General features: G+C 49.3%; 2 protein-coding genes across 2 annotated transcripts in view; one reads left to right on the top strand and one right to left on the bottom strand.

The window, feature by feature from the left end:
* The window catches only part of MAPKBP1 (mitogen-activated protein kinase binding protein 1), a 986,444-nt gene extending 982,901 nt beyond the window's left edge, over positions 1–3,543 (bottom strand). The window contains exons 1-2 of the mRNA XM_078662278.1: positions 3,027–3,543; positions 1,359–1,746 (exon numbers count right to left, since the gene is read on the bottom strand). Coding sequence (XP_078518404.1) covers positions 1,359–1,478 — 120 coding nt within the window. The 5' untranslated portion in view covers positions 1,479–1,746; positions 3,027–3,543. The remainder of the gene's footprint in view (positions 1–1,358; positions 1,747–3,026) is intronic.
* Positions 3,544–3,888: 345 nt separating this feature from the next.
* Positions 3,889–13,099, top strand: part of LOC144783148 (uncharacterized) — a 126,870-nt gene continuing 117,659 nt past the window's right edge. The window contains exon 1 of the mRNA XM_078662279.1: positions 3,889–4,096. Coding sequence (XP_078518405.1) covers positions 3,889–4,096 — 208 coding nt within the window. The remainder of the gene's footprint in view (positions 4,097–13,099) is intronic.

Here is a 13,099-nt window from a genome sequence, read left to right on the forward strand (position 1 = left end):
TTACACGAGTGAATTCAAGAGTTGATTTTTGTAGTGATGTAATAGAGGTACGCTGAAGCTCCATTCTTCTCGTTCAAAAGTGTGGGACCCCATGTGGGAAAATCGCTTTTATTAATTACTCCTCACCCCAAAGGAGAAAGATGTATAGAAATACTAATAACACCAGAACGCCTTTAATTGTTACATCTGTCACAATGTATTAGTAAAACAAGTGATTGATGAATGTAAACACTTTACACGCCTAATAAATGACAGACATGTGATGTCGAGGATATTTATGTAAATAATGTCCCATAACCTTTAATGACCAATGGTTAGATGCATACCTCTTTTACATACACACCTCCGTTTTTGAACCCATGTGAGCAACTATCACAGTTCCCATTGTGCTTCTCCCTGCTTTTCCTCAACTTGTTGCTTAGGTTTTGTACTATTATTGAAATAATCAAAATACGTTTGTTTTTTTAAACGAAGCGTACACCAAAAGAACATCATAGGCATCAAGTACACAGGTAGAACCAATTCTTGGTTTTTGCAACATCTATCAAGTAAGCTGTTCTATTGTCCCACAAATACTTATAAAAATGCTTTCACATGATCATACACACAGTGGGTGGTCTTCCTTCTACCATCTCAAATGTGAAAACACCCAGAAAGTACGGGGGGAACAAATAAAAAGGTACAGAGCCATAATTCTAGTTTGGCTTAGTAATAGAATTGCTTGCACCGTAAACAAGTTATTGCACAAGTCCTTCACGCATAAATGGGAAAAGCTCTACTCCGCAGGCAGGAAAGGTCTGATGAGAAGAAGCTTCCATATATGCTCTGAGGAAGTCAATTAGGCAGCAGGAGTAAAAACATGGAAATACAATCTGATAAGGTCATAAAAAATACTCCTAGATAGCATGTATAAACTCCATTGCACAAAACAACCATTGTAGTACACATACAAACACAATCAAGGCAGCATATTAACTAAACCCTCACAAAAAAACACCACACACCCCCAACCAGAAATCAGACTTTAGGCTTTTCACAGAATCAGAGATCAGGACGAGACGTCTGACAAGCGTTGATTACATAATAATGGAAATGTAGAGGTATCTGCATCTCTAGTATAGAATATTCAAAACTACTATCACACTAGTTGCTTTGGTACACCATCCAATTACTTTCTGTGCAAAAAGTACACGGCATTCTGTCCTTACCAAATGCCATGTTGGTCATGAAAATTAATGCATGTAATAAAAAACAAACCCTGTTAAAGTTTATACAGAACAAATGTGATGGAATGGGTCCAATAATTTGATGGAACCCGCAAATAGGAGAGCTGCTCTCTCATTTCTCTGGCAACTCACCTTACTGCTGATGTCCTCTTTTTTGACTCCTGGCTTGTGTCTTCGAAGTTTGATGGATGGGGAGCGCAAAAGGTTTTTAATGCGGCTGGTGATCGTGGGCATGGACTCCACATTCGCCATAGTCGTGGGACGGGTAGCACAAACTTATCAGAAGCTTAGATTCTACCGCCTTAAATCGATATAAAAAGTTAATGAAAGTCTTCCAAAGCGAGAGCAGGTTCGGCTTCTAACTCAAAGGCCAGTAACTAGCCCAGATCCCACCAGTTCTGCTCAGATACCATAGCGTCCGTAACAGGCGAATCAAAGGCACTCCTCACAGTTTAAAATCCTTTCCTTCGCAAAGTGAAGAAGCATAAAACCGCCGGCAGTGTCTCTCCAGAGCAGCCACCTGAAATAACACATGCAGAAAGACAAACAGTAAATGTAACGGCCTTCATTCGATTAAATCCATATTATAATGACTTATCTCACAGCGACGCCAATAAAGAGTTTTCGTAAACACAAGACGGTGATTGCAAGGGCTGATAACATTTAACTCTTTCACCACTAATGGCATAACATGGTTGCCTATGCATACGAGTTCTTTTAGTACTCTTCGCTCTAGCCAGCGCCAGCATTTGCCAAGTGTCCACTGTTCCCCAAATAAAACACCAAAGTTGCTTTTAAAATAAAATGTGTAATGTTTTTCTTTCTGCATAGCTGAAATCTCTCCTCTCTTCAAAGACAATATATTCCACTTTTTAAACTAGGCATGAGCTTTGCTAAAGGAGAAAAAAAAGTCGCATGCAAACAGATAAAATACTCGAGTCAGCAGAACAGCGAGATCCCCTTTATCATTAGCAGCTTTAGTTACATGGGCATTTCCAAGGCTGAAAATAACGTAATCCCAGACACACAGTCTTTGAATATCTGCAGAGCGCCCTGTGCGCTCGGCGCAGTCAAGCGAAGCAGAATACACTTTTTTTTTTATAAAGACGGTACTATGCCAAATTAAAGTAAATAAGATTTTTAGGCGCCCACGGTGGCTGACCAGTTTGTAGATATTTTACAGCCGTGCAGAGCGCAGAAACTCGAAAGTAAACCAGGGTTTTGGCCAGATGTGAAAGTCTACTCTGTGCTGTACTGTAGATGACCATCATATGTGTCTGCTTCTGGGTGAACAAGTGTAGTGGTCGGTAAAGGCCGACGAACAGCTTGCCGAGCTGATCTGCACATGTACTAACTCCATACAGTACAATTATTAAGAACAGAACACAGGCCACAATTTAGGATAAAATAACACTTTTCCAAAAGTACGCCGCACAATAGCTCTTAAGCGCAATTTATTTTAATGCAACTGAAATAAAAACAGGCTCCGGTTATAACCTGCCAAGTTATTAATCCTACCAAAGATGCTACTTTGTAAACCTGACGTTAAACCAGCATTTTGGGTGAGGCGGCCCTTGTTACAGCTGTGAGGGGCTGCACCAACAGCTTCACATGTGGCTTCCCTTTGACAAAACACTGCAATTGGCTGTAATGACTTTAAAAACATGTCTGTTAACGCCAATACTCAAAAACACGTATTCGCATATGGTCAGGAAAGAGGGCAGGGGGGGCTGCAAGCAAACAAATATTTTACTCAAAAAGGGGAGTTTGCGGGGTTTTTTCACCCAATGGTTACTGTACCTGCTCCAGGGTCTTGGCGTGAAAAGAGGTGCACCGATAAATAAAAATATGCACATAAAAAATAAATTATTTCGAAAAAAATCCTTATCTTGATTCAAAAACAGTTAATTGTTTCATCCAAACCGATGGTTCATTACGAGCCGGTAAAACCCAAATAAGACAGCTGTCACAAGGCAGTGCGTGCAGCACACAATTATTGAGATTCAATTTAAACGCGGATTGGTGCGAGTTTCTCGATTTTGGGTGCCTCAGCTTTTCCTGTGTAGTCCAGAGAGGATGAAGCGGGTCTTGGCGGAGTCTGAGAGGTCAGGGGAAGAGCTGCAGCAGCAGAGGGACTCCTCTGGTCTCTGCAAAGCTCGGGCTGCCCCTGCAGCCTGCTGTCCTCAGTCTCTCCCACTCTTCCTGGCTCGGCTCGCTGATCGCCTGCTTCTTGTTCAGCTGTTTCCTCCTCCTCTTCCTACCCTGCCCCCTTAAAAAGCCTCTCAAGCTAGCAGAATCTGAATTGCAATTTTCTGGCAGTCTGTCAACTGCCAAACCATGAAAATAGAAAACGGGCTGCAGCCGAAGAACCGGCAGTTAGATACGTTTAGTGCCGTAGCCGCTTTAACTAAAGCACGGTTCCTTGAACTAAGAACAAAACACAATTTGAAGGGGTTTATTAAGTATGTGATTTAATTATTACATGCTGACTAGCGGATTGATTATATACTGAGCTTAGATATCGGTATTTGAACTATTCAAATTAGCATTTTATTGTATTTAGGCAAACTCATTAAGTATGTGTGGTTTACTTGTATTTTTAACAAATTGTGAGAAATTTGAGCATTTCTGTCGAAAGAAACTGTATATAATTTCTTTAAAAATGGCCGCCGCGTTAAGCTGGAGGTTGATAGAGAGCGTGCCCGTCAGAATACCTGAGCGTGCGCGAGCGAAAGAGAGAGAGCGAAAGAGAGAGAGCGAGAGCGAGAGCGAGAGAGAGAGAGAGAGAGAGATCGGGCCAGAGTGCTTAACCTACCATTTCCTAAACTGTGAAGCTGCCAAGAGCAGCAATATCGTGGCTGCGGGCAAAAGTAAGCAAATTACAAAAAGCCTTTATTTTTACCCCTTATCCTACATACTTCAAACAGCAAATATAAATAGAAAGCAGTTTTAAATGTGTTTTAGAGCTGTTTGATGACTAACAATTACAATAAACAAAGACAAAAAAGTAGTTTTACCTACGAATGCACATGTTGAGTTTTCTTTGAGTGCAAATAGTGTGTTTAGTAGGCCCATATATGTCCCATTTTTCCAAGGGGCTTTCCCCACTCAGTTCAGCCTCCCATTTTGTCATACCTGTATTTTGTATGTGGCATACATGCCAACAGACCCGATGCCGACGGGAGACTCCCGATTTAAAAGCAAAAAAAGGCTATATTTTGGCTATCTCTCACCGAAAATCTATTTTCCATATTATTATTTTTTTATCTCCCACTTTCGTCTTCTAAAATGTTGCCATGTGTGATTTAGTATAGCATACAGTTTAGTTTTTTTTTTTTTTTTTTTACTGAACAGGGTTTCTATGGGAGTTAGATTCCTTTTACTTTTCTCTTTCCGACTTTCCGTTTGGGTCCAATGTAGGAGTTATTTTCATATAAATTGTCTATTGGAGCCAGGTTGAATTATTGCACACTGGCCTCGCCAGTTAACTTTTTACCTTTATTAAATATATATTTCAATAAAGGTGGTTAATTTTGATTAGCTAGACTATTGAACCCGCCATACAGAAAAACGCAATGGCTTCAACCAGTCCTTTTTTTGGAGTTCAAAAGGCTGCCGTTTTATTGATCATAGATGACATGCCCCTCCCAAGTGACCACTGCAATATTAGGTAAAGACGTTTCTTGACATGCATATTGATGAGAACAACAAGTAATAGAGATCTCTCCCACTAATGTGTCAGGAGATTTGGATTCCATTAAAGAATTGGAGGCGAAGATTATGACTCATCTTCTTTACTGAAATCTCTGCAAAGAAACATATACATGTAATAAGGAAGAACAAACGTGGCACATAATTTGTAACATAGTGTACGAGGCTGGCTTAGTATATGGTGCTCACTTATGTAAGTGTAGCACCCTGCACTAATCCAGACAACCACTATGGTGATTTTAGTGGACTTAGACAATCAGTTCAGTTCAGTTCATACGTCTTTATTTCGATTTTTACATCATAAAAAGACAATCTATATACAAAGGGTGCCGCTCGAAGTCGTTTGGGATTAAAAACTCCTGCCGGGTTCCTGTAATCCACGGATCCTTTCCTGCTTTGCCTACTGGGGAGTACTGCTGAACTGGAGAGCGGGTCCCTGTGTCGCCATTCCTGAACTGCTGCTGATTGCGGGGAAGCGGGACTGCGAGGACCAGGGTTCTCTGCGCTCCTGACATCGCGCGCACCTGGTGCCTCTTCACGCCCCGCCTACCCGGTGACTGAAATACGACTCGCGGCCCCCGCTCCGCGGGAGCCGCTCGAAGTCGTTTGGGATTAAAAACTCCTGCCGGGTTCCTGTAATCCACGGATCCTTTCCTGCTTTGCCTACTGGGGAGTACTGCTGAACTGGAGAGCGGGTCCCTGTGTCGCCATTCCTGAACTGCTGCTGATTGCGGGGAAGCGGGACTGCGAGGACCAGGGTTCTCTGCGCTCCTGACATCGCGCGCACCTGGTGCCTCTTCCCGCCCCTCCCCCCCGCCTACCCGGTGACTGAAATACGACTCGCGGCCCACGCTCCGCGGGTGCTGCTCGAAGTCGTTTGGGATTAAAAACTCCTGCCGGGTTCCTGTAATCCACGGATCCTTTCCTGCTTTGCCTACTGGGGAGTTCTGCTGAACTGGAGAGCGGGTCCCTGTGTCGCCATTCCTGAACTGCTGCTGATTGCGGGGAAGCGGGACTGCGAGGACCAGGGTTCTCTGCGCTCCTGACATCGCGCGCACCTGGTGCCTCTTCCCGCCCCTCCGCCCACCGTACTTTAGGAGCGTCAACCCCGCAACCGCGGGACGCGCGCGGGCGGCGCCGGGCGTAGCCCGGGCCAAGGTCGCGCCCGTTTAAGCCCGTTAAAGACTGGGTAAGACTGGACTGGGCTACCCTATTTATCTTCTCATAGCCAGACTTGGCCTTTTATTTGCCTGGCTACGTGTTTATTATATATTGTCAGCATTATTGTTGGCAAGTGTGGTGCCCTTGCTAGGAGAAGGACTCCTTCACTGATACACGCCGTTGTCACCCTGTTTCAAACATAGCATTACATCAAAACACCTATTGATTTCCGTCATTAACCATGTCTACGAGAGAGACAAGGAGTAAAACGGCGCAGGGTACAGGCCAGATCACAGGCCCAATAGATCAGTACATTACGAGGGCCAATGAAGCTATAAATCAGGGCATTACCCTGTTGGAACGAAGGGTATCACAAGACTTAGCCACAGCAAGAAGGTCCTCAATCCAGAAAATAGTGAGGAAACATTGGAGCATTTTAAATACTGGTAAGGACACCATACAGGCTCCACTTTTTGCGTTTAAAAGGGGACGGAATTTTAAAGACATATTGGTCCACACACGACCAAAGACTGAGATACCCCGTGCATTGGGCACCCTGTGGAATTTACCTGCAGCCTCTGGACACCATCCGTGCGGCAATTGCGCAGCATGTCCTCAGACTGCAAAATCACTGACAATAGACATCGGAACTGGTAGACCGTGGGAACAACGAAGGTTCACGAATTGTAATAGTTCCAATCTTGTGTATCTGATTACGTGTCCATGCAACAAAAGATATGTGGGTATGACGACACGTAAAATTAAGACGCGTATCTCAGAACACAAAAGTTCTATTAGATGCTCTAAACAATCGACTAGAATGACAAACCACTTTCTGCAAGCAAAACACACCCCTTTAGACCTACATTGGACAGTACTGGAACAACCACAGATACCCACACATGTTGTGGATATCAGTGGTTTCCTGTTCAAACGTGAACAAAAATGGGTTTATAAACTTCAGACAGACAAATATGGATTGAATGAAGACATCCCTTGGATGTCATTGTGATTGATTAACTCACTTCTCTGTTTATGAAAACATAAGTTGTAGTTCATCACATTTTGGAAGTGAGATATAGCTGTTTTCGAATTCTCAATCCACTTAGACAACTGTTGTCAGAGAGTTTTATCTTGATCATTGTTCACAATTATTTTGGGAAGGACATTAGAATTATGTCAAGATTTTGGGCCGGATCGTTTCAAAATGATTACATCTTCCAACGAATATCCAGCCATTTCACCGCATTTTCAGTCGTCCCGAGTTAGGACGACTTTATCAAACTACATTTCCCGAGTAAACTAGGAATTTGACTACAATTCCCTACTTCCTTTGCGGCGCTGCAACACAGTGCTCTGACGTACCGCGCAATAACAACACGGAAGTAGATAAGGGACGCTGGCCTGCCCGTTCGGTACCTCCCCAGACAGCCCAGACGGACGTCCGGAGTACCGACGGACAGGTCAGTAGATTGATTAATACCGTGAATTATTTGTGAATGAGTCTCTTTAAAGGGCATTGAGGCTATAACATTGATTATACATAAGAGCGGTTGGCTTCTGAATGTCACAGAGAACAGACAACTTTACTCGGTTTAGAGTCGATATGCCTTGTTTGTAGAATCACGAAGCGACAGACTGCAATCGGACTCCAGTGAGCTCTGTCTTTGTAAAGTTTGGTCTCAGTAAAGACAAGTGATTGAATAGACCAAGTTCCCTACACTTGATAGTTTGAGAGATTGGGCGCGTTTACATCACATACGCGCTTTCTCGATGAATCTAAGATAATGTTAGCGTATTTCCAACAGCCTCTAGGTACTTCTTCTGACTGCTTTTTTCGTTTAATCTGCCTATACAGAGCGGTGCTCCTCTCTACCTGCGCTGTGGCCAGGTGAGGTGGAGCTACAATCTCCTAACAAATGGGTGAGTGTTTTTTTTTTTTTTTGATCAAATATATTTTTATTGAGTTCCACAAAGCAATGTGATACATACAATATATGAAGAAACAAAAAGCGATGTCATGGCGCCCGTCCCCGACCCAGCAGCGCACCCCTCTGAGTGTCCATGAGGTGAGGCAAGTCCGGGCGCCCGAGTATGCTAGCTTGGCGGAGGGGCACGCCCCCCTGCGGCCATCCGAACTCTTTTCACCCAACTCCCAAACAGGCCCTCCCTCCCACCCCACCCCAACTGTATCCCACCCCTTCAACTACCCCCAAGCCCCCCCACCTTCCCCCCTCCCGCCCGGTGTGTTCCTTGTAGCGCCTATGTTGGTTGTACTGTGTAGAGGCTAGACTTTGTGTTCCGCTCTGGTCTTTTCATCTCTAAACCCCTCCGCCAATTTCAGGACCCGGAGATACCTCGGGCATGTGAGCTCCGTAAATTCCTGGGAAAGTAGAGAGATGAGTGGACGCCAGGTTGCCCTGAAGGTTTCGGAGGACTGAGTAAGCGAGGCTTGTATCCTTTCCATCCCCATGATGTACCATAACCGATGTAACCACCCCGTGTGTGTGGGCTGCCTAGTGGACCCCCAGAGTGACAAGATGTGCTGCGTCGCTGCCCCCATTGCCAGTCCCATCTGTTTTCCCCTCATAGATTTGAGGGGGAACGTCAGGTCGTTCGGCAGTCCGAGAACAGCATAAGCTGGGAATCGTGGAATGTCGGTGTCAAAGTGAGTGTCTATGTCCTTGAGTACCGCTGTCCAATATTCCTGTACCTCGGTGCAGTCCCACAGGATGTGTAGCATGGTCCCCGTGTGCCCGCACCCTCTCCAACATTTAGGGTCTTTGCTCGGATTCCCCTGGTGTAGACGCTCAGGGGTCAAGTGCCAATAGTAGGCGATCTTGACCGCCGCCTCCCTGCTAGCGGTATTCCTGGCCGTATGATGAGCCCGGTGGTATACGTCTCGCCATTCTTTAGCTGAAAGAGCGCGCCCCAGTTCCCTCTCCCAGCGCCTCTGCCCAGCAGATTTCTCCGAAGGGGGGGGAGGGGACAGCATCTGATATAATTCCGTGATGGACCTTGTGTCCGATGTCTTGGTCACTATCCAACGCTCATAGGGGGTGAGGGGGCGTCCAACCAAAGGCGCCACATCGGCGTGCGTCAGCCAGTGCCTAAGCTGGAAGTACTGGTAGCGGAGTGGCTTATCCAGTGAATAGTGTGCTGTCACGGCGTCCCATGTCATGAAGCCCTCCGTATCGAAGAGGTGGCCCGCTGAGCGACACTCGGATTGTCGCCACTGTGGGAATGAGCTCGTGGGGCTGCCAGGGGGGTACGCCGGATTGTCCAGCAGAGGCGTCATGGGGGAGGGAAAGGTCGTCAGGCCCCTTGGGACCGCGGTAGCATCCCACACTTGCAAAAGGGTCCTGGTGATAGGGGATCTTTTGAGGTACGGTGGTCTGTCTGGGCGCGCCAGGTAGGGAACCTTCCAGAGGGGCATGCCCGCCATGGCCCTGTCCTGGAACAACCAGTGCTTCTCCGAAGTCGGTCGGGACCACTCCAGTAGGAATCTAAGCTGAGCCGCTTGGAAGTAGCGCTTGAGGTCCGGAACCCCCAGACCCCCCTCCGCTGTCGTCCTTGTGGCCAGGTCGCGTCGCAGTCTGGACCTTTTATTCGCCCATACATAGTGATGTAGGGCATCCTGTAGTTTCTTCAGCATCCCCAATGGGGGAGTGACCGGGATGGTCTGGAATACATAAAGGATCTTGGGCAACAGGGACATTTTTATGGCCGCCACCCGGCCCAGCCACGAAAGCGGCTGTTGCTTCCACCTCGCAATGTCCCCCTGGACTCGCGACAGCAGCTTGGTATAGTTAAGGTCGACCGTTTGAACGGTTGACGGCGTCAGGTCTATCCCCAGGTACTGCACGGTGGTGCTGACCTCAAGCCCCCCTATGTGCAACAAAGCCCTGTTAGCTGGTCGGGTGTTGCTACCTAGCGGCAGGACGACGGACTTCCGGACATTCATTTTGAAGCCCGACACTGCCCCAAACGCGGTCATTTCCGATAGGAAGGCCGGCAGAGAGACCCGGGGGTCATCCACCGCCACCAGAATGTCGTCCGCGTAGAGGCTGATGGTTTGCTCCACTCCTCCAAACTTGATCCCGGCTATGGCTCGGTTGTCCCGAACCCGCTGGGCAAATGGCTCGATATAAAGGGCGAACAGGAGCGGCGAGAGTGGGCAGCCCTGCCGCGTGCCTCTCCGGATGTCGAACGGCTTAGAGCTGACCCCGTTGACTTTGATGGTCGCCTTCGGGGACGCGTAGCATCCCGCCACCCAGGAGCGGAATCGCGGACCCACTCCGAATTTGACCAGCGTCTGTTCCAGGAACCTCCAGTCCACCCTGTCGAACGCCTTCTCGGCGTCCACCGAGAGCAGTGCTGCGTCCGAGGCGTTGGCGTATGCTTTGTCTATGACATGCATAATGCGCTTTGTGTTATCCGCGCATTGCCTGGAGGGGACGAAGCCCGCTTGGTCAGGGTCGATAACGCCCGGCAGGCACGGGCCCAGCCGGGAGGCCAGGATGCCTGTGAAGAGCTTAAGGTCCACGTTGAGGAGCGAAATCGGCCTATACGCCGCGCAGCGCGAGGGGTCTTTGCCCGGTTTTGGAAGGACCACGACTTCTGCCTCCAACATCTCCCTCGGGATGGAGCCCTGGCCCTCGAATGAGTTGAATAGCTTTGTAAGGACAGGCGCCAGGAGGGGGCAGAAGGTTTTATAAAAGCCCGCGGAGAAGCCGTCTGGGCCCGGAGCCTTCAAGGGTTTAAGACGGGCAATGGCCGCTATGACCTCCTCCAGGCGGAAGGGAGCATCTAGCGCTGCGGAGTTCACATCGTTAAGGGCAGTAACCTCCATAGACTCCAGGTAGGTCTTCCCCTCCTCCTCTCCCACGGTGTGATCGGCGGCATACAGCCGCTCATAGAAAGTCCGGAATGCCTCCGCTATGTGGTCATCCTCTCGGACCTCGCCACCATCGTCCCCGCGAATCACAGGGATCTGCGAGCGGACGGTTTTGGCCTTGAGTTTGCTGGCCAGCAGGCGGCCCGTCTTGTCTCCCCCCACATAATACGTGTGGCGGAGGCGGAGTGCCGCATATTCCGCCCTGTCCAGGTCCAGACTCGCCAGTTGCGCCCTGACCGCTTTCAGCTTGCGCCAAATCCGGGGGGCTCCCGTCCGGCTGTGGACCCGCTCCAGATCTAGCACCTGCCTCTCCAGGTCCCGTCTCCGATCCTTTTGCTCCCTATTTTCCGCCGCGGCGATCGCCATGATTTCGCCCCTAATGACCGCCTTCAGCGCCCCCCACAGTGTCGCCTGGGTTACTTCTCCCGTGTCGTTCTGATCTAGATAAGTGGTGATGCTTTGGGACAGTTGCTGCACAACTCCCTTGCGTGCCAGTATATTTTCCCTGAGTCGCCACTTGCCCCTATGTGGAGGGGCACGTGGGACGGCCAGTTGGAGGGTCACCGCATCGTGATCTGAAAGTGCCGCCGGCGTAATGTCAATGTCCCGAACCATGGGAAGTATGTCATCCGAGCCCAGGAAATGGTCTAGTCTGGCATACGTGTGGTGCACATGAGAGTAGAAGGTGTATCCCGGGGCAGTATGATGTATGTCCCGCCAGATGTCAGTGAGCCCCCTGTCCCTTAACCACTGCTTCCCTGTCACTGACAGCGCTCCGGAGTCCCCAAACCTCTTCCCAGACCTATCCTTCTCATTGTCCATGACCAGGTTCAAGTCCCCTCCCACTAGTACCAGTCGCAGATCTCCCGAGAGCGCTTCAGACAGCGCACCTTTCAAGAAAACCTCTTGTTTGGTGTTGGGTGCATAAATGGAGCCCAGCGTGAAGGAGGAGGTGCCCACATGTATCGTGTGTGCTAGGAGCCTGCCCCTGATTTCGGCCACCTTATCCCCAACCCGCCCTTTGAAGTGTCTGGCCACAAGTATAGCGACACCCGCTTTCTTTTCGCCAGTCGCGGAGTAGAATTGGTGGGGGAAGGCCCTAGCTTTCATGCGGTGCCAATCTTTCGCCAACAGGTGCGTTTCCTGTAACAGACATAGTTCAGCCTCCGAGCGCTCAAGGAAGGAGATGACTGCCCTTCTTTTGATGGGGTTATTGAGTCCCTTGACATTAAGTGAGAGGATACGTATGCTGTCAGCAGCCATGCGTACGCATGCGTCCCTTCTGCCTTGCCGTAGACCTCCAACCAGCCCAACCCCTGGTACCAAACACCACTAGATAGTGAGCACACCGAGCTCCCCCCCTCCCCTCCTCCCAAGCCCCAACTCCCCCCCCAACAGTCCCCTGCACCCCTCCCCCCCCAACTGGTGAACATTGTCCCAGGCCAATCATGAGACAGTCTAGGCCTGCGGTAAATGAGTCAATGAGTGGGTGTGTGGCAGTGGCGGCTCATGGCCCGCCGACCCCCCCCATCCAGGAGCCAAAACTTATCTGATGTCGACCTTCACCAAAATCCATTTAGGGGGCTGCGCCTGTATCTTTGGATACTTCCTGGATTGCTGCAGCCTGTTCCAAGGCCACCGTGTCCGGATCGGGCTTGAGAGGCTTCTTCCGCTGCCTGTCCCGCCGCACTGTCTGCCATCCGTCCCTCGACCTCCCGGGGGAGCCCGTCCCGGCCCCAGAGGACTGCCGGGCCGCCATGTCGTCCTGTTGTGGGTCCTCATAGGGGATGCCTAGCACCTCACACGTGTCTCATAGGGAACGCAGCTGGTGGAGGGCGCCCTTCCACTTAAAGACCAGGCGAAACGGGTGTCCCCAGGAATACGGGACCCCCTCTTTACGCAGGAAAGTAGTGGCAACCCTAAACGCCCTCCGCTTTTGTAGGGTGGTCGCAGCCAAGTCCTGAAAAAGTTCCACATTGTGATCTTGGAAGCGGAGGGGTTGCTTGTGACGAGCCTCTCTCAGGATGCGCTCCTTCAAGGGATAGTCCGGCAGAAAGGCCAAAATGTCCGGTGGGGGGCCCTGGGTCCGGCGGGCCGGGCCCAC

Source organism: Lissotriton helveticus, chromosome 9, assembly GCF_964261635.1.
Source record: "Lissotriton helveticus chromosome 9, aLisHel1.1, whole genome shotgun sequence".
Classification (NCBI taxonomy): domain Eukaryota; kingdom Metazoa; phylum Chordata; class Amphibia; order Caudata; family Salamandridae; genus Lissotriton; species Lissotriton helveticus.